Raw genomic sequence first — 19,893 nt, 5'->3', positions numbered from 1 at the left:
GAATTTTTTTAGGATAGTTTCTTGCTGTACCCTTCTTACAAACAGGGATGAGGTCGGTAGCAGGGGGCTATTGTTGTCTCGTGCCCACAGTTCTGCCAGCAGTTGCTCCTTCAGCCTCTCCAACTTCTGATCTACATCTTTCTCTTCTCTCCTTGACCTTTTCTCTAGACGGTAGTTTCTCTCCAACTCTTCACTTTTTGATCCTTCCGCCGACTAAGAATAGTGGCTTTTAGCCTCGTCATTCTCGATGAGTTCTCTTACTACCCGGCCTCGTGCTTTGGCCATGGGCTCATTTCTCCTACTAGCCTTTCCGTCTCCATCACCCGTCCTCCTACTGCCTTGTTGATGGGTTTGGTGGTTCAGTGTGGGTTGAGACTTGTTGGCATTGAATCCTTCAGCTACCAAGGGTGCGCTCAATGGGGTATTGAGTCCCCTTTGCTACAGCATATGCCCTAGCCAATGAGCAGTGTTTTGGAGTTGAATAGCCATATTTTGGAGTTCCTGGTTAGATATGGTGGTTTAGGGCATGGCTCCCGCCAAACTTGGCGAGGAGTTAAACAACACAGGTGGTTGGTTTAGTGGGGCGATAGGGCTAAAAATGAAAACTGTTGTCCTTCCTAAGCAGAGCTAAGATCATTTAGAGTGTTTCCGGTGTAGTTTTCGCTGTGATTGGCCATGTGGATCTTAGTGGGTATAATGAAGATGAGATCTCTGGTGAGGAAAAGATCTTTCTTCGTTCCCACAGACGGTGCCAATTGATAATCTGAGATCCAGTAAAAGGTAGGATTAGAGGACGAGTGTGTGTGAACTTAGTCTCGTTGGCTCTTTCTCCTCCTCTTTATCCCTTTCCTTTTTGTCTTCTTACGGCACATAACCATTGTCCTGCATCTATACACCCTGCCATTTCCACCCAGAGCCATACGTACGAACAAACTGTGCCCTTTCCCATCTTCAGGTGGCCATTTAATATCCTTCAGCGTCATGTAGATATGATCTCGGATGTTTATGATCTGTTGCCCCATAAATTTATCATCTCAAATGAGCTGGACCTCCTTTACGTAGGTCTAATCCTTGTTTGGTCCACCCTGCCCGAATGAAACCTGGACTACATGCTAATGATTCGGTCTGCATATAAAACTTAAATGAGCTATGGCTTGACCTTTCAATGTGGACTCGATCGCAGCCCAAGTATAAGTCCTCAGTGGTTATCACCACTCATCCCAACAAATGCAAGTATAAAAGCACGTTCAAACAAATGAAAGGAAAATTAAGAAGAAAAATAAAAATATATTTTTTCTCTTTTAATTTTATTTCCCTTCGTAATTATAATTTTATCTAAACATAGTATTAATATCATTTTATTTTACATCTGATTTATCAAATTATATATATATATATATATATATATATATATATATATATATATATATATATATATAAACGAAAGATCCCATCAGACCGAGGATTCAAAATATTTTGAAATACTCAAGTTTAGGGGATCAAAAATTATTTTGAAAATATTATAATAAAAATATTAATATTAATTTTAATATTTTAATTAACATATTTAGTAAGATAATTTATAATCAATATTTTTAACTCAATATGAAGCATATCCATTTCAAACCGTTATTATTTGCATAATACAATTTAAATTATTATTTAATTGTGTCACAAGTTTTTGTTTTATTTTAATTTTTATATACCCAGTTACTATCTAATAGTTACAATAAAAAATTAATTACAATAGTTTCCTATAAAAATATTTTAAATAAATAGAAGATACACCAAATAAGTATTTATGGCTTTATTTATTTTTAATTCAGTATTTATAATTTAATTTGTATGAAAATAATAATTTAATTTATATAAAAATAATAATTTATGATATCACCTGATAAAAAATAATTGATATAATTATTAATTTAAATAAAATAAGTTTCCAACATAAAATTGAATGACTGTATTTAGAAAAATATTAAAGTGGTAGAGAGAGACTTAATAAAAATGAAAAAATATTTTAAAAATAACTATTATAGTTTTAACATTCTATAATAAATCAGACTTTATACGATATAAATTATCATATATAATTATAGAATTTATTGTACACTCAATAAAGTTAACTTCAAATGCTAATGTAGTTGCTGTAAGTATAATTTGAGCCACTTTTACGGTAACTTTTATAGTAATATCATGTATAATAATTTTTGCAATATTAAAAATAACTATAACAATAGAAAAGAGTTAAAATTGATCTTTTCATCAACATCAAAGCTAAGCATAATGCTTCTTTGCGAGGGAAAACTCCAAACACGAGAGAATTTACAATGTTGAATGTGAGAACAATCGGCAAAAAGGACCGCACTGTTGCTGACCACAGAATTGAATTAACAGATAAAGCTATATGTACTATTTTAGTATTTTGCTTTCCCTCTAATTAATTTTAAACATTAAAAATACAATTCGGTTAATTATACGGTATATTTTTATTTTTATTTCTGGAATAGCCAGCTAACTACAAACAATAAATGGTCCAACTGCGCTTAGATCATAAGCTAGACAAAGATCTGACGGTGAATTAGAAATGCAAAGCATATCACAAACAACTATTATTGAAATCTAATGGCGGAGAGAGTTGCGTCAACTTAAAGCCACGCTGCATCCTAAAGCTATCTCCCCATATAAAAATCCCCGTCCCTCGCTCCCCCTCCTCTGTCGCGCTCTTCAGTCCTCAGTTTCTTCGCTGACCTTCTACGCCAATTTTCTCTGCGTTTCGCGCTCTGCTGCTGGTAACACCAAGCTATGGTACGTATTCTTCTTTCGCAACTTCTGGTTTCTATTGAGCTGGTTAGGGTTTTTTCTTCTTTTTCATTTTCAAGGTCTCCATCTCCTTAGCTAATGTCGATTTTGTTCGCATTTGTTTTCTAGGCTTTGCCAAATCAACAAACTGTCGATTATCCGAGCTTCAAGCTCGTGATTGTTGGCGATGGAGGCACTGGTAAATTCCTCCTTTTCTTCACCTCTTTTTCTTTAGTTGTTGTTGTTGTTTTATTTTATTTTATTTTTATAATTTGGTTTTGCTGTGGAATTTTGTTTTGGACTTTTTAATTGATATGTTTAGCTAGAGTTTTAAGTAGCATTTGTCTCTTGATATTTTGTTTTGATATTTCAGCAAGGATGTAATGTGGTATTATTTGTTGTACTTATGAGCGATTAATGTGTACAGCTTTGCTCATGTGGATTGTTGTTTTTTTTTGGTTCATTGAAAATGTTAATGGCAGATAGGCGTGGTGGATTATTTTTTATTATCTAGTGATCTGGGATAAATGATGCATGCAAGAGTATCCCATTTTGATGTATTTTAAAACTGTATGTGCTTAGAAGAGATATGTGAACATTCGGATTGCATTAATTGTTTTGAGATTGCTGCAGGAAAGACTACGTTTGTGAAGAGGCATCTGACCGGGGAGTTTGAGAAGAAATATGAACGTGAGTTTTTATTCTTTTAAAAGAACTTGTGGAACCTGCTGGATGAATATTATTTGATCTTTTCGCTGTATTGATGATGATTTTTTCATGATTTTCTTTGCATTTTTTAGCAACCATTGGCGTGGAAGTTCACCCACTGGATTTCTATACGAACTGTGGACAGATTCGCTTCTACTGCTGGGATACAGCTGGACAGGAGAAATTTGGTGGTCTCCGAGATGGTTACTAGTAAGTGAATAATAATTGCTTCTTTTATGGATTCAGGATTTTCACATGAAGTAGGTTGGTTGTATTTTTGGCCATTCTCCTTTGGTTCAATTTGATCATATCCTTCCAGGGATAAGTTGAGTGATTGCTGAATTGCTTGGGATGGTCTCACAGTAATTATGAAACAGTGCTAAATAAATAACACCCTTCAATGAGTGGTACACGCTCGTTTCTTAGTTGCAATGAATCTAAATATTTGTTTCCTGCATGCAATTTATACGGTTTCTATTGTTAGTTGACTTGTTTGGGATATGCGAGTTCAGAGAGTTGCTAGTGTGAAAGTTTAATTTGAATCAATCTGTTGTTCTAGGAGCACAAGGGAGTAAGGCGAAGCAAAGAAAGGTGATATCTAAATTAGCTAGATAAGCACACGTGTGAGCACAATAATTTTTGAAAGTGCAAAGTAATGTGCTTAGTCACAAGTCTGGTTGATGTGATCATAATACGTGCTTCTAAAATAATGATATAATACATTAATTAAGTTGACATTGAATTTAGCAACTTATTGATGCTTTTGGCCTTCTTAGAAGATGCAGAAATATATTTTTCTTAAAACATATCCTTTTGTTGATGGGTGTCAGTCACAAATAAAGGTTGCAAAGACCATAAGCATCTGATGTATTGCCAGTACAAGTATTATCAACTTTTTCCTTCGTTCTGCTACTCAACTTATGGGAACTATTTTAGATTTGACCATTATCAATTAGTTTTCTTCAAAGGGGAACTAGTCAAAAGTAACTTTTGTGATTGTTTTTGTCAAAAATTTTTGAGATTAAAACATGTTAGAATTATTTTCGTAATCAATTCTCTAGTATTCCAATGTTCCTAACTGTTTTCTGTCTCTTGCCCTCTACTTCCCCATTTCATGTGCTTGAGATTGGTAGAGGGTCAATTGAGCTTATATTATGTGATTGTTTTGTTGGTGGTGTTGTGACATGATTTCCCTTGCAATGTGCAGCATTCATGGGCAATGTGCTATCATTATGTTTGATGTTACAGCTCGTTTGACTTACAAGAATGTTCCTACATGGCACCGTGATCTCTGCCGGTATGTCAAGAATTGTGGGAAAAGGTCTATTTCCATGGCATGGACAGTTAGATCCAAGTCGTGGAAATAGTGTTTTGTGATGAGTTCTTCTTTCATTCCTCTTATTAGTGCAATTCAGTAATAATAATAATAATAATAATTTTTAATAACTGTAGAAATTGTTGATTCAAAGGTAAATATACTTTGATTCTAATAATATAATTCTTATAATGAAGTTCTTTGCTTCATGTGGTCTCTAATTGTGAGATCCCTCTAATTTATTTTGTGCCAGCGTGTGTGAGAATATACCCATTGTTCTTTGTGGGAACAAGGTCGATGTCAAGAATAGGCAAGTAAAGGCAAAGCAGGTTACTTTTCACAGGAAGAAGAACCTCCAGTACTATGAAATATCTGCCAAGAGCAACTACAATTTCGAGAAACCTTTCTTGTACCTTGCACGCAAGCTTGCTGGGTAAGAAGATAGCAGTTGTCACTTTTTATTTTTTAGTGTTGGCATTCAAGTGCTTTGTGTGATACTAGTGGATTGATTATTTATTTGTCCTTGCAGGGATCCTAATCTTCACTTTGTTGCAACTCCTGCTCTTGCCCCTCCTGAAGTACAAATTGATTTGGCTGCACAGCAACAGTATGAACTTTTTCTTTGTGCTTGTTATGTCATTACTGAGAAGTAAATACTTCGTTTTGGTACTAGTTTTGCTATGGTTATCTGAGAATTTCCTACTATTTGGAAATTCACATGTTATATTTTGCTTTTGAGTTTGAAGGCCAAAATTTCTGAACTCTTCTTTTTAAATGTCTGCTTCTTGTTTTCTTGTGTTGGCTGATTTTGGTCTTGTTTTTTTCTGCAGGCACGAAGCTGAGCTTGCTGCAGCAGCTAGCCAGCCTCTCCCGGATGATGATGATGATGCATTTGAATAGAAGAATTGACTTGATTGACTTGGTGCGTTAATTTTTTTAGTGGTTCTTTGTGTCCTTTTTACTGTACTATGCTGTCATTCTCAGAAATATTTCAAGGCAGGCTGTGGTTCTTAGGATGTGAGTTGAGGAATTGAGAACCATACCATATAAATTGTAGTACATAGGGTCTTTTGAGTTTTGGCTGTGCTTGTCTATGGTAGAGTGTTGTACTTGGGATGGGTGTTAAGTATTAGTATATGGTTCAGTTACAAAATATATGTGAATTTTTGAAAGTTTAGCCAGTGGCAAATTTGAGTTTCTATTGTACAATGGAAATATCCTAGCCTGTTCATCTCATCTTATCCTGTGCCATATGAGTTATTATCAAGTTCTTTTTCATAAATACCGGAGATCAGAAGTCGTGTGGTTAAGTTTGAGATCATGATATGGTACGACTGAATTTATTTGACATGAGTTGTGTGAATGAAAGACCAAAGATGTTATGTAGGTAAGCTGCACATCCAGCCCCAACTCTATTGTGAAAATAGCTTTTGGGATGGATTGTGCTGAGCCGCTTGCTCTTCACACTACACATGGAAAATTATGAGATCCAGTGTCCAGTGCTTTGCTAATGAGTTTATTCTTAGCCCTTATGATGCAAAATAAGTCGCCACGTAAATGCAAACTGAGAAAGTGGAAGTGGTGGCCACAGCAATTGGAAATTGGAAGTGGTGGCCACAGCAATTGGAAATTGGAAGCTTATGATCGAGATTCACCTTCTCACGCCTTAAAATTTATGAGGGGTGCATTGAGTAATCTCTTTTGGACTTGCACCCCATGGTATGCGACTATTTAGCTTTGAAGGCAAACCCTATTTTTCACGGCCTATACAACTAATGCCATTGTAATAGACAAGTTAGACTCAATTCATTACTATTCTTCAAAAGCCATTCTTTTTCCTTTTACCATTTTTCTCTTTTTTTCCCCTAATTTCTACAATTTTGAATGAAAAGCATAAAAATGGTGTATTTTGGGGACTTTTTTCGTAACCAGTTAGCTCTCGTGAAGCTTTGTGGATAGATAAAGAAAACACACTTCACCTCGTGTTATATCTCTGAAAAATTTCATGTGTTTTTGGCCTTCACTTTCGTCAGCAAATATATGCTAAAGAGATCCGCACATGGCCCAGTTTCTGAGTCTTCTCTCATTCTAGAACTCAATTAAAACGCCGGGTATTAGTATTCCTTATTTTTGACTTCCTTTTTTTTTGGTGGGAGGAGGAATGCATCAGTGCGGATGGACAAAGCTAGGTTCCTAATTTTGAGGCGATCTGTCCAAAATTCTAATTAGTAATTACTTGGAATCAGTAAATTATGATAATGATATAGAATTAGGGAATCATTACTAAGATTTTGTTTGATTTTGAAAAATCATTTTTTAAGAAAAAAATTAACTGGGTTCAAGTAAGTAATAAAACAAAAAAAAAAAAAATAGCTTCAATTTTTCAAGTTGAGAAAAAATAAAACAGCAAACTAAACAGATAGAGTGTAAACACTTTCTGAAAAATTAAAATTTTTTAATTGAATTATCCAACTAAATAAAGACTAAATTGTTATAGTAGACAGAAAAATAAACACCACTATTATTTTTAAATTTTTTTTGGACATGATTATGAGATTCAATGGGAGATCGTCTGATCTTAAATGGGAATGGCAAAATATTTTAGGGGTGTTGAATGGCCCGTTTGGATCAAATTTGAATTTAAACCATCTTCATTCATTATAACACATAATTAGTTAGTTTTGTAACCGTATTAACCATTTAAACTATCTATTACATTCACATCCAATCAACTATTAAAATTAATTTACTAATTAATGATATACTAATAATAAAATACAATTAAAAATCATTAAAGTTTCAACCACAAATTTATTAATATAATAAAATTACAATTGAAAAATATAAATTAGAAAATACTATAAAAAAATTAAATAAAAATAATTAAATTTAGATATTAAATTTTAAATAATAAGAAAGCAAAAAAATATCTAATTAATTTTATAAGTTATATACTTTTAAATCTTGTAAATTAAAAAAGAGATTAATTTCAAAAAAAAGATTCAATTTTAGTTTTAATTGTTTCAAAATTAAAAAATTAAAATTCGAAATTAAAATAATTTTTGCATATTATTTTAATTATTTTCAGAAATTTGACAAATTTAATTTTATAAAAATTAAAAATTAAAATATATTTTATACATTATTTTAATTTTTTTTAGAAATGTGATTACTTTTAAATTTTACGCAAATTAAAAGAATTTGAATATATTAATTTAATTTTTTGAAAAATATGACTAATTTTAATTTTATAGAAATTAAAAAATTATTGCACCTAAAATAATTATAAAAAAATAAAATAATGTATCTATAAAATATACTGCAGACGCTAAAAGTATGGCTAATTTTTAATTTTTGAAAAATTAAAAAATAAAAATAAAATAATTAAATTGAAATATTACATTTCTAATAATTAATTAGTATTATATTCAAAATAAATACAAAAATTAAGAAAAAAAGATAAAATTAGAATTTAGGATATGTAATTGAATATAAAATAATTATTTATTGCGTAACCAATCAAATCAAGAAAAAATTTAAATAAAATATTAAATTAATTCAGTATAACTATTTAATTAAATTTATTAATTTGAATTGGTTCAATCCATAACACCTTAAAGCACACCATATATATATATATGGCATGAATTGATGAGTTATTTTATTATTTTCTTTTACTTATATTATTAGCGTGTGAAATTTATATAAAATAATTAGAGAAATACACGCGCATTCTTATTTTTAGTAAATAAATTATATAATAAACTAGTGATGCCATATAATATTATGAGAGGAAGTTTTTTTTTTTTTTCTTTGAAACTAAAAAACCCATTAATTAATTACTATTTTCTTTTTCTTCACTTATTTATCCTAGGGCATATTTATGTGTGTTCAACCATTATTGATTTGCCACTTGATGTAGGATCGCCTACATGAAATCACGATAATATAGTATAATTTCTACCATACGTAGCCATGTAATCCTCCACCCATCACCCCTCACCCATCTCCTCTCTCCCTCCGGCCTCCTGTCGTGGCAATAGACTTGTCTCTTTCAGTGTCGGTTCAACCACACCCAAGAGGCCTAAGTGGCACACGCCGTGCTAGTGTGGAAATTGTTAATTCCCATCAGTCATCCACATCATTCCAGCCAAAGAGTGGTCTAAATCAAACCTGGTCTTAGCCCTTGCCAGCATCTCTAAAGAACTGTGTCCAGATTTTCAGGGGCGGATTACCTTAATAAGGACCCATATAGGGCAAACGTAACTTAAGCTCTAGAGGCAACAGAGGGTGGGTTTCATTGTCAGTAGGTGGCCGGACTTCTGCTTGGGCCAATAGTGCTCAACCTCCTCATTGTCTGCCCTTCCAAAATCCCTATCATTTCAAAAGTAGCCAGCTTCTATTGCCATTGGCATTGCTGTCTGGGCCATTCTATCATTTTCTTTTCCATTTCATCTCTCATGTTACCATAACTCTATGCATATGAAAGTATTTTGTCAAGTGTCTTTCAACTTTGCGATATCTATGCTTGATGGTGTATTTGCTGTTAGATATAGTTTGTACTGTTCGGAGAGGGAAAAAAAATTTATATTCATTTTTGAATTTTCAGAGACAATTTCTTTTCTGGAGAATCAAACAATTTCTTCTTTTAAAGAGATGGGTGTTCTTTTATTTTTTTTTAAAGGTCCTGGATGTCCTATGGTAGGATAAGGTGCATGATGAGAAAAAAACCATGTAGGTCAGTGTCAAGTAAACTTGGAACAGGACAGATAAATTAGGAAAATAGGAAGCAACTGTAATTGTCTATCCCATAAGAATAGGGAACCTCTATTTATTGCTGCCCACTGAAACCATCAATTCCCTCTTATCTCTGACCCTGCCTGTTTCTTGGATTCTCTCTTGCATTCCATCAATTTCATACAACTTGAAAGTTCCATGTCCTCTGTCAAGATAAGGTTTCGATCGATAAATAGTAATATAATCTCTCGCAATTCTTAAAATTTTAACTCAGTTTATTTCCTGAAATATCTTCTCATCGTCTACTCATAATACAAATTTTCTTTTTTTTTTTTTTAATTTAGATCGCAATACCAATTTTTTAAAATCGGATCACAATTTAAGTTAATATTGTGTTTTTCTAAATAATCTTGTCTAAATTATCAGCCGGTCATTCCTGGGATACATTCCATTTCTATTAAAATCGGCAGCAACAGAAATTTCAACCATATCAAATGTTCCCTCTGCAAAGAAACTATGTTATGATCCATTATTCTCAAAAAAGATTTTCTGGGTCACTGCCATGTGTCATCCAACTTTAATAACTTGTTTCAATCACCATTATTAGTGTATGGCAAGGAATTTCTGGCTGCTTTGAAGGACAAGACAAGCAACAAGAATGCCAGAATGAACAGAGCTACCGCAGAGACCCAGATTAAGACAGAGTGCTTCCAAGTTTTCCTCATAATTATTGCCTTCAACCTACATGTTTATCCAACTCTCTGTCGGTCCATCTGTTTGTTTATATACACGTTATTTAACAGGAAACACCGTTGGAAAAATAAGATAAAATAATAAAATTCGAGTTGTGTTGAAAACTGTTCTTAAGAATTTATTTTGTAATCCCTCAGAATTAAACAGGTTGTTTTGGAATTTAATTTCTATGATCAGGACAACAAGAATTTATCTCTAATTTATAATCCAACAGAAAATATAAAGAAGAGAGAATAAAATAGAAAAATGGAGTTGTGTTTTTTTATAAAAATGGAAGCTATTTATAGTGAAAAAATAGCCGTTGTAAGCGGTTATAAAAATCTTGAAATAATATAATAAAATCATAACGATCAGATTTAATATTAGATTTAAATATCAAACAACAAAAGAATCTCATAAATAAAATCTTCAAAAACCATAAAATCTTTAACGACCATAAAATCTTCAACGACCACAAATTCTTTTGAAATATAAACTAATTTTACAACAATCCCTCACATTTTTCAAAAGATTTTTTATTGCTGGGTTTAAAAATTTAGTGTATATGTTTCGAATTTGATGTCTTTTGGAATATGAACCAGACCTAGATTAATAAGATTTAACATACAGAGTAATCGGTGAAATTTTTGTTTCTATGAACCAAAAACTCTTTTTTATATGCTAATATCCCATCAATCTCATAACACCCCATCAATCTTATAACACTCCATAAATCTTGTTGTCAATGCTGTTTTGCGTAATAGGTTATGCGCGCATGTGTTAGTTCATAAATGCTCTAGAAATTATGTCACAATCTCATAGAAACGGCCCCACTCTACACTTATATAGGTGATATCATCAAGTGTACACTGCAATTTATACACCATCCATAAGGGATATGAATATCATTAAGAGTTTTCATCTCATTTTCTCATTAATGCAGTCTAACATTTCTCTCACTATAGGAAGAGACAACGATAAATAGTGCTAGCAGAACTAACAAATGACTTGTTATTACCCATATGAACCTTTTTCATGGGATCTCCAATCACAAAAATTAGGTTTCCATTACTATTAGTTTCAAATTGGTTCAAGTCTCATTCCCCTCGATGTTTCATCTATTAGTTTTCTCCCTAAAGGTTTAGTCAGAGGATCAGCTAAATTCACTTCTGACTTCATATAATCAATGGAAATAGTTCTATCTTTCAGCAGCTGCTTAATAACATTATGTCTCAAATGAATATGTCTATTCTTACCATTGAAAGTTTTATTCTTTGCAATGGCTATTGCCAGTTGGCAATCACAACGCGTTGATACAGATGATGTTGGTTTTATTCCTAACGAAATATTTGCTAAGAAATTTCTTAGCCACTCAGTTTCAGTTCCAGCTAATTCCAAAGCAATAAACTCTGACTCCATAGTTGATTTAGCAATGACATTTTGTTTGGTTGATTTCCATGTAATTGCACTACCTCCTAAAGTGAATACATAACCACTAGTGGATTTTATCTCATTTGAATCTGAAATCCAGTTAGCATCACTATATCCTTCTAATACAGCAGGAAGTCTACTATATAAGATACCATAGTTCATGGTTGTAATACCCGGCTAGATTACGGCATCGGAATCCCTACCTTCCGGCGGGATCTCCATTGGAATCTGGAATTTCTGAAGATGCCAGAGGCTTCTAGAAGGGTAAAATGTGTTTCTAAAATGTTTTCACATGATTTCATGATTTTAAATGGAAAAGAAATGAGTTTTGAAAAGAAAAGACCAAGGAGGCATTTGCCAGGTTCGGCCGCTGAAAGTGAAGTTCGGCCGCCGAACATGGAAAGGTTTTAGGAGCGCTTTTGGCCTCCGAAAGTCTTGTCTAAACGAGCCAAGGTTCGGCCGCCGAACCTCAAGTTCGGCCGCCGAACATGCATGAGTTTAGGGGGCACGTTAGGCTGCCGAAGGTCTTCGACCAGGCCACCTATAAAGAGCCCTCAGATCGAAAATGGGCGAGTTTTCTCCCCATTCTCGAGCTCAGGTGAGTTCTTGTCCTCCTTTGGTCATTTTCATGTTTTTCTTCATCTCCTTCATGTTTTCATGAGTTTTATGGCTGTTTTGAAGAGTTTTCAAGCTTAGATCTAAGTTTTGGGAGCTTGGAGACCCAAGGAGTAGTTTCCTCCCACCTCCAAGTTAGAGATCACACCAACCCTCGATCTTCAAGAGGTAAGTGTAGATCTTTGCTTTCCTTTATGTTTTAATGAAGTTTTAAGAGGTTTTAATGGTTGAGTATGGGTAGATATGCATGTTAGGGTTTATGTGGGTTTTTATGCAAATGTATGTTTATTTATGTTTATGGATGATATGTTGGAAGTTTAAGCTAGTCTATACATGTGGGAGTGAGTATGCATGATGGGGAGAGAGTATGTGAGGATTTGGGTTGTTTTGATGGTTTTGGCCTATGAGGGTCATAAGCTATCTATGTTTGTGATGTTGTTTTCGGAGTTTAATCAAGTTGTTAAGCTCCTTTGTGCATGGTTCAAGGTATATGCATGTGTTTGTGAAGTTGGGTGCTTGTTTTGGGGTGTTTGGAAGGTTTGGGAGGCTTGAATGCATGAGAAGCTGAGTTCTGCCCTTCTGGGAAGAACTCAGGTTCGGCCGCCGAACCTGCCTTTGGATGCATGGATTGGCCGCCTAACCTTGCCCCCGAAAGTTGAGTTTTGGCTTGAAAGCAGACTTTCGGCCGCCGAAGGAAGGTTCGGCCGCCGAAAGTGCCTGACTTTCGTCTCTGGAGAGGGACTTTCGGCCGCCGAAGGTGCCGCCGAAGGAGCCCGAGTTTCGTCTCTGAAGAGAGAGTTCGGCCGCCGAAGGTGCCGCCGAAAGTGCCCTGTCCAGCCTTTTCATGGTTGTTTTCTATGCATGATTAAGTAATGTTTTAGGGGGTTTTTGGGTAGTTGTTTATGAGTTGTTTAGAGTGTGTTTGGCACCTCATTCGAGTCCACCTGTGTAGGATCGGACCCGAGGGACCGAGGAGGCCATCAGTGTTAGCAGTTGCAGAGTCAGTCCAGCGTCTGCCAGAGGTGAGTAGAACTAAACTTAATCTTTTATTTTATGAAATCAAATGCCTAAAGCATGTTCATGCATCATGTTTATATGTAATAGGTTGATTGCACTAGTCACACGAATATGACGCATTGCATTATTTATTGTTGATGTGGATGGACCAAGGCAACTTCAATAGCCCATATGTCTGTCATATGTTGAAAGTCCTGTGTGAGCTCCTTTCGGGGGGCCGGGCATTATGTTTGGATAAGTCCTGTGTGAGCTCATTTAGGGTCGGGCACCATACGATATGTTGAAAGTCCTGTGTGAGCTTCTTAGGTGGGGGCCGGGCACTGACAGAGGGAATTTTGGAGTCATGTCCATCCTTGATGTGAAATGTTTGTGCTGTGATGCATTTCACGAAAGCATGTAATTAATGAACTGTTTTCCTTGTTTCTACTCACTGGGCCTTTTAGCTCACCCCTCTCCCCTAACCCCAGTTTTGCAGGTCAGAGGTAGGCCAGGAAGACGTCAAGGGTAAAAGTTATGCTTATGTAATAGTATTGGATCAGTGTTTTAGTGTGGACATGTATTGTAAACTGAGACAACGAATTGTAATGTAATATAAAGTTAGCAGAGTTATGTTTATGGATTAGAACTGTGCTTGGCCCTAAGACTTGGTTAGTCCCCGTTTAATACATGATGTATGTAATGTTTTAGATGTTGAGTTGTATTTGAACTAAACTTGTGGCATGTATTGTTTACCACGCTAGAGTATTTGATGAGGACCCTAGTGGAGGTCTTATGTTTGTGGTTTGATGCATGCACAGGTTAGGTTCTAGTTCTTCGGATGTAATTCCAGCTTGATGTATGTTATGTTGACCCAGCTAGAGTTTTGATGAGGGCTCTAGTAGGGGGGGTTCTTTATGTTTTCAGTTATATTGCATGCAGGTCAAGCTCGGAATATAAATCATACGTTTCAGTTTTTATGTTAAAGTTTTGATCATGTATGGGATTTGACCAGGTGATAGGAGGTATGTTTGGCTTGTTACGGGTCCCGGCGGCCTTAAGCTGATCTGGATCCTAGCGCTGGTGGCGGTTCAGACCGTTACAGAGGGGTATCGATTTCCAGGTCGTTACAGAGATGGTATCAGAGCTTTGGGCCTCAAGAGTACGGTGTGTGGCACATCGTAAAGAGGTTGGCTTAGAGGTCATAGAAGGGCAAGCACAATAGGAAAAATCATGTCCACTAGGATAGGATGCAGAGTCCTGTCTTGGATGATAATGATGTGGAATGCCATGAGTTTATGCATGTGCATTAATGTTATGTATGATATGCTATGTATGTTGCAGGTTCATGTGTTTTCATATGAACCGTACGATGCTAATGATTGTTCGTTTGCTTGTGTGTTGTTCTTCAGAGGAGCCAGAATGCGAGGTGCTCGTCGATCTGTGGAATCGACTGGAGTTCCACCTGAGAGGGAAGGTTTGAACACCTTTTCCCCTGCTCTGCCAAGGGCGCAGTCGTGGGGAGTCAGCAGATGGGGAACATCAAGGGACCCTGAAAGGTCTTTTGATGTAAACAGAGAAGGAATGGCTCCAAGAAGGATGTCAGCTAGTATGAGGGAAGTGGAGATGGATGTGCAGAGAAGAGATGTCTAGTACCCGGCTAGACTCCGGTATCGGAATTCCTATCGTCCGGTGGAATCTCGGATGTCGGAAGCCCCTAGTAGGGTAAAACCATGTTTTCATGAAATGTTTTAATGTTTTTGATGATTTTAAGTAAAAAGGAAATGAGTTTTTGCATGAAAATAGCATTGGAGGAAAACTCAGGTTCGGCCGCCGAACCTCAAGTTCGGCCGCCGAACATGCATGCGTTGCGGGTGTGCTTTAGGCCCCCGAAAGCATAAGTGAGGGAAGTCCAGGTTCGGCCGCCGAACCTCAAGTTCGGCGAAAGCATAAGTGAGGGAAGTCCAGGTTCAACCGCCGAACATGGCATGCATGCGGAGGCACATTCGGCCCCCGAACGTGGTCTGGCCAGCCACTATAAAAGGGTCCCTTAGCCGAAAACGAGCGAGCTTTTCCCCATTTTCGGCCAAGGTGAGCTCTCCGCCGTCCCTCACCGATCTTTGATGTATTTCCTCTAGATCTTTCAAGTTTTTCATTTGTTTTAACTTTGTTTTGAAGATTTGAGCTTTTGAGCAAAGTTTTGGAGCTTTGAGGTTCAAGAACTCAAATCTCTCCCAACTCCAAGTTTGGTCGCCTCTACTCTCGATCTTCAAGAGGTAAGAGTCGATCTCTAGCTTATATTATGTTTTAAGTAAGTTTTATGAAGTTCATGGGGGTAGAATGCATGTTTAGGTTATAGTTATATTTATGGGTATAAATGTATGTTCATGAACAATGTGGCTTGTAATGTGTGTTTGATGTGTTGTAGTTGGGGTTTAAGGTAGTTTGAGACCCCTAGGAGCTTGTATGCATGTTTTGGTTGAGCTAAATGCATGTTGGTTTGAGTTTGGAGGCATTTGTGCATGTTTGAACCAAGTTTCTGCCCTTTGGGAGAAACCAGGTTCGGCAGCCGAAAGGACTTTCGGCCGCCGAACCCTCTTGTGGAGGCAGCCTTCGGCTGCCGAAGCTTGCCCCCGAAAGGAGACTTTCGTCTCTGTCTGGGAGTTTCGGCCGTCGAAAGTGCCGCCGAACATGCATGAGTTTCGCCTCTGTCTGGGAGTTTCGGCCGCCGAAGGTGCCGCCGAACCTGCCTGACTTTCGGCTCTGGAGGGACTTTCGGCCGCCGAACCTGCCGCCGAAAGTGCCCTGTCCAGCCTTCCTTTGCATGTTCTTGCATGGATGTTTTGAGATGTTTTAGGGGGTTTTTGGGGGATGTTTTTAGAGTTATGTTCTAGTATGTTGGTCCCTCATTTGAGTCCACCTGTGTAGGTTCGGACCCGAGAAACCGAGGACCTCAGCAGTGAGTTAGCTGCTTCAGTCAGTGTCAGAGCTAGCCAGAGGTGAGTGGAATGACTCTTATGCTTTAAATAAATAAATAAATCAGTTTTGAGCATGTTCATGCACCACGGATGCCATGTGATATTTTAGGATGTTTGCATTAGAAATCACGAATATGTTGCATTGCATAATATGTTGTTGATGTGGATGAATGTTGAGTGATCCATTAGCCCTCATATGTTATGATATGATGATATGGTATGGAAGTCCAGGTGTGGCCTGCACTACGCCCCTGGCACTATGTAAGAGAAAGACCGCATGTGGCCTGCACTACGCCCCCGGCACTATGGATTATGTATGTTATGTTATGTTATGTATAAGAGAAAGACCAGGTGTGGCCTGTACTACGCCCCTGGCATGATTGGAATATGTAGAGGGCTAAATGGTGACAAGTTCATCCTTGATACGATAGTTGTGATGTGATGCATTTCATGTTATCATATGTTTTAAATGCTTTACTATTCTGCTCACTGGGCTCTAGTAGCTCACCCCTCTCCAAATTTCCCCAGGTTTGCAGGTACGGGTTAGACAGAGAAGTCAAGAGGAGTAAGGAGGTCTTATGTATGTAATAGTTAGAATGTGGACATGACGGATTGTATAATGATGTATAGATATGTAATGTAATGATATTAAGGTTAGAAGTGTGCTTGACCATAGTATATTGTAATCCCTTTTGATACATGATCTTAATGATTATTGATGACTATGTTTAGCCAACTCAACACATGTATTGCCACCCTTTGGGGGCATTGATGAGATCCCACAGAGGGGTCAAGTTTATGATTCTGTATATGTTCAGTGCATGCACAGGTTGAGTTTGGTGTATGATAGAATGTATGAAAGAAAAGTTTTAAATTTTTATGTATGATGTTGATCATGTATGGGATTAATCAGGTTTTCAGGATGTATGTTAGGCTTGCTACGGGTCCCGGCGGCCTTAAGTCGACCCGGATCCTAGCGCCGGTAGCGGTCCGATTTTCGGGTCGTTACAAAATGATATCAGAGCCCTAGGTTCATATGGTCGGACCTAGAGTGTCGGGCTCATAGATGTTATAGAAGGTCAAGCACAGTAGGAAAGATCATGTCCACTAGGATAGGAAGTGGAGTCCTGTCTTACATGATGATGTGAAATGTTATGATATGAATGATAGGCTATGATGTGTGATGCGGGTTCATGTGTGCCCACATGAACCATATGATGCTAATGTTTATGTGATGTGTACTGTTTTTCAGAAAACAGGATGAGAGGAACTCGTCGATCAGCAAGATTGACTAGAGTACCACCTGAGGATGAGGGCACGAGCGCCCGTCCTCCAGCATTGCCTAGGGCAATGTCTAGTAGGTCTAGCAGAGAAAGAGTAGTAAGAGACCCTAGAAGGTCTTTGGATCTGGGTAGAAGCAAATCAGTCAGAGGAACAGTTCATGGAGGAGCGTCAGAGGACATGGGGGATGATATGGATGTAGAGCAGAGGAGGGATGGCAGTCTGGGAGTCAACATGTCAGAAGAAGGAATGGGAGAATCCCAAGGAGGCACTCAGGCCTCGGGATTTGTTCAGCCACCTTACTACCCACCCTTCTCACAAAACCCTGGGTATTCGATGGGAGGCACATCGGACTACCACAGTTTCAGCCCTTATCCCACACAGATGCCATACCCACCCTACTACCCACCATATTCACAATACCCAATGTATCCACCCCCACCTTACTATCCAAATCCAGCAAACCCTACCCCAGGGGATGCTGCACCTCCTCCTCCTCCAGCAGAACCAGCAGCCCCAGCTACCCAACCTCCTAGACCTAGCTCAGCCAATGGGAGCAAGGTCAAGATGACCGACTACATGAAGTTGGGTGCTCCCCAGTATGAAAAAGGGGATGACCCGTTTGTGTATCTTGAGAGGTTCAAGGTGATCACAGATGAGATTGGGGCTGATGATAGTAGAGCCATTCAGATGGCTGGGTTCACACTTAAGTGCAAGAAGGCACGAGAGTGGTTCAAGAATTATGTGAACCCGAAAGTGGATAGCATGTCTTGGGAGGAGTTTGCAAACGAGTTTGCAGGATGGGCTTTCCCAGATAGTTCAAGGGAGCTGAAGATGATAGAGTTTGAGCAGTTGAGGCAGACTGATGAGATGGGTGTAGAGGAGTTCACAGACAGATTTTTGGAGTTGTTGCCATTTGCAGGGCAAAGCCTTGACTCAGACCAGAAAAGGTCAAGGAGGTATATAATGAAACTCCACTCCATATATTCCTCCTTAATCCAGTCAGCAGATAGGGAGAGCTTCCATGCCATAGTGGATATGGCCCAGAAAATGGAGGCCAGTGCCATCGTTTAGGGGTCAGTTAAACAGTCAGTGGCACAGCCTTCTGGTTCTAAAACCCCAGGCTCTTCTTCGATGAGTGCAGCAACTTTAGGTAGCAAGAAGTGGGACAGAGGTCCTAGGAAGTCTAAGAAGAACAAGTTCTGGAACAAGGTTAAGTCTAGTCTGGGACTAGGGAGTGGCTCAAGCTCTGGTGCGGATAATGCAGTTTGTGCAAGGTGTGGTAAGCCACACAGGGGAGTATGTCGGTTTGGGACAACAGCCTGTTACAGATGTGGTCAGGAGGGGCATATGTCTCAAGAATGTCCAAGAGCAGCCCCGATGGCTCAGTTCCAGCAGACAGCTTCAGGTAGTGTAGCGCAGCCAGCAGCTCCAGCCATGACTCAGGCCAGTGGCAGAGGCAGAGGGAGAGGGGCAGCCTCTTCTTCAACAGGTTTCAGAGGTGAAGGTCCATCAGCTCCAGCACGGATCTTCACAATGACACAGCAGGAGGCAGATGCATCTAACACCGTGGTGGCAGGTAACTTAGTCATTGGTTGTTCAGATGTGTATGCCTTGATGGACCCTGGTGCATCTCATTCTTTTATTGCTCCGAGAGCCGTTCAGAGGTTGGGGTTGATGATCTCTGAGTTAGAGTGTCCTCTCTGGGTCAGTGGACCCAAGTGTGATCCATCAGTGGCAGAGTCAGTCTGCTAGTGTAGTCATGTGTTTGTTGAGGGAAGATGCTTGTCCGCCGACCTTGTGGTTCTAGACTTGACAAATTTTGACGTCATTCTAGGGATGGACTGGTTATCTACCCATGGTGCTACCTTGGATTGCAGGGACAAGGTAGTCAGGTTCAGATGTCAGGATGGGTCAGAGGTTGTCTTCAGAGGAGACAGGAGGGGTACACCTAGAGGTCTGATATCAGCTCTTCAGGCTCGTAGGTTGCTTAGGAGGGGATGTCAGGGGTATTTGGCTCATGTGAGAGAGCTTAGCAGTTAGGTTAGAGAGCCCGCCTCGGTACCAGTGGTTAGAGAGTTTCTAGACGTCTTTCCAGACGAGCTGCCAGGTTTACCACCTGCTAGGGAGATAGAGTTCGAGATAGAACTGATGCCTGGAACCCGACCGATCTCTATCCCTCCCTACAGGATGGCGCCAGCAGAATTGAAAGAGTTGAAGGACCAGTTACAGGAGCTGGTAGACAAGGGCTTCATCCGACCAAGTACCTCACCCTGGGGTGCTCCAGTCTTGTTTGTCAGA

General features: G+C 38.2%; 1 protein-coding gene across 2 annotated transcripts; it reads left to right on the top strand.

Moving 5' to 3' along the window:
• The first annotated feature begins 2,647 nt into the window (after positions 1–2,647).
• On the top strand, positions 2,648–6,061 carry LOC110618082 (GTP-binding nuclear protein Ran-3). Of its 2 annotated transcripts, XM_021761112.2 has the most exons (8): positions 2,649–2,808; positions 2,932–3,001; positions 3,436–3,492; positions 3,603–3,720; positions 4,718–4,807; positions 5,079–5,258; positions 5,355–5,432; positions 5,656–6,061. In XM_021761112.2, the coding sequence occupies exons 1-8, from the start codon at positions 2,806–2,808 to the stop codon at positions 5,723–5,725; spliced, it is 666 nt and encodes a 221-aa protein (XP_021616804.1). In that variant the 5' UTR covers positions 2,649–2,805; the 3' UTR covers positions 5,726–6,061. The 2 variants fall into 2 exon arrangements, with proteins under 2 accessions (XP_043813776.1, XP_021616804.1); XM_043957841.1 differs by lacking the exon at positions 4,718–4,807 and having other exon boundaries at positions 2,648–2,808.
• The last annotated feature ends 13,832 nt before the right edge of the window (positions 6,062–19,893 follow it).

The sequence above is a fragment of the Manihot esculenta genome, chromosome 6, assembly GCF_001659605.2.
Source record: "Manihot esculenta cultivar AM560-2 chromosome 6, M.esculenta_v8, whole genome shotgun sequence".
NCBI classification, from domain to species: Eukaryota; Viridiplantae; Streptophyta; class Magnoliopsida; order Malpighiales; family Euphorbiaceae; genus Manihot; species Manihot esculenta.
Note: the sequence above shows the minus strand (reverse complement) of the source record. Positions and strands in the feature narration are given on the sequence as shown.

Excerpts from the sequence above, each read along its gene's own strand:
- LOC110618082 (XM_021761112.2), top strand. Across the intron at positions 3,493-3,602 it reads GTTTGAGAAGAAATATGAAC|CAACCATTGGCGTGGAAGTT; the intron begins GTGAGTTTTTAT and ends TGCATTTTTTAG. Across the intron at positions 5,259-5,354 it reads CTTGCACGCAAGCTTGCTGG|GGATCCTAATCTTCACTTTG; the intron begins GTAAGAAGATAG and ends TTGTCCTTGCAG.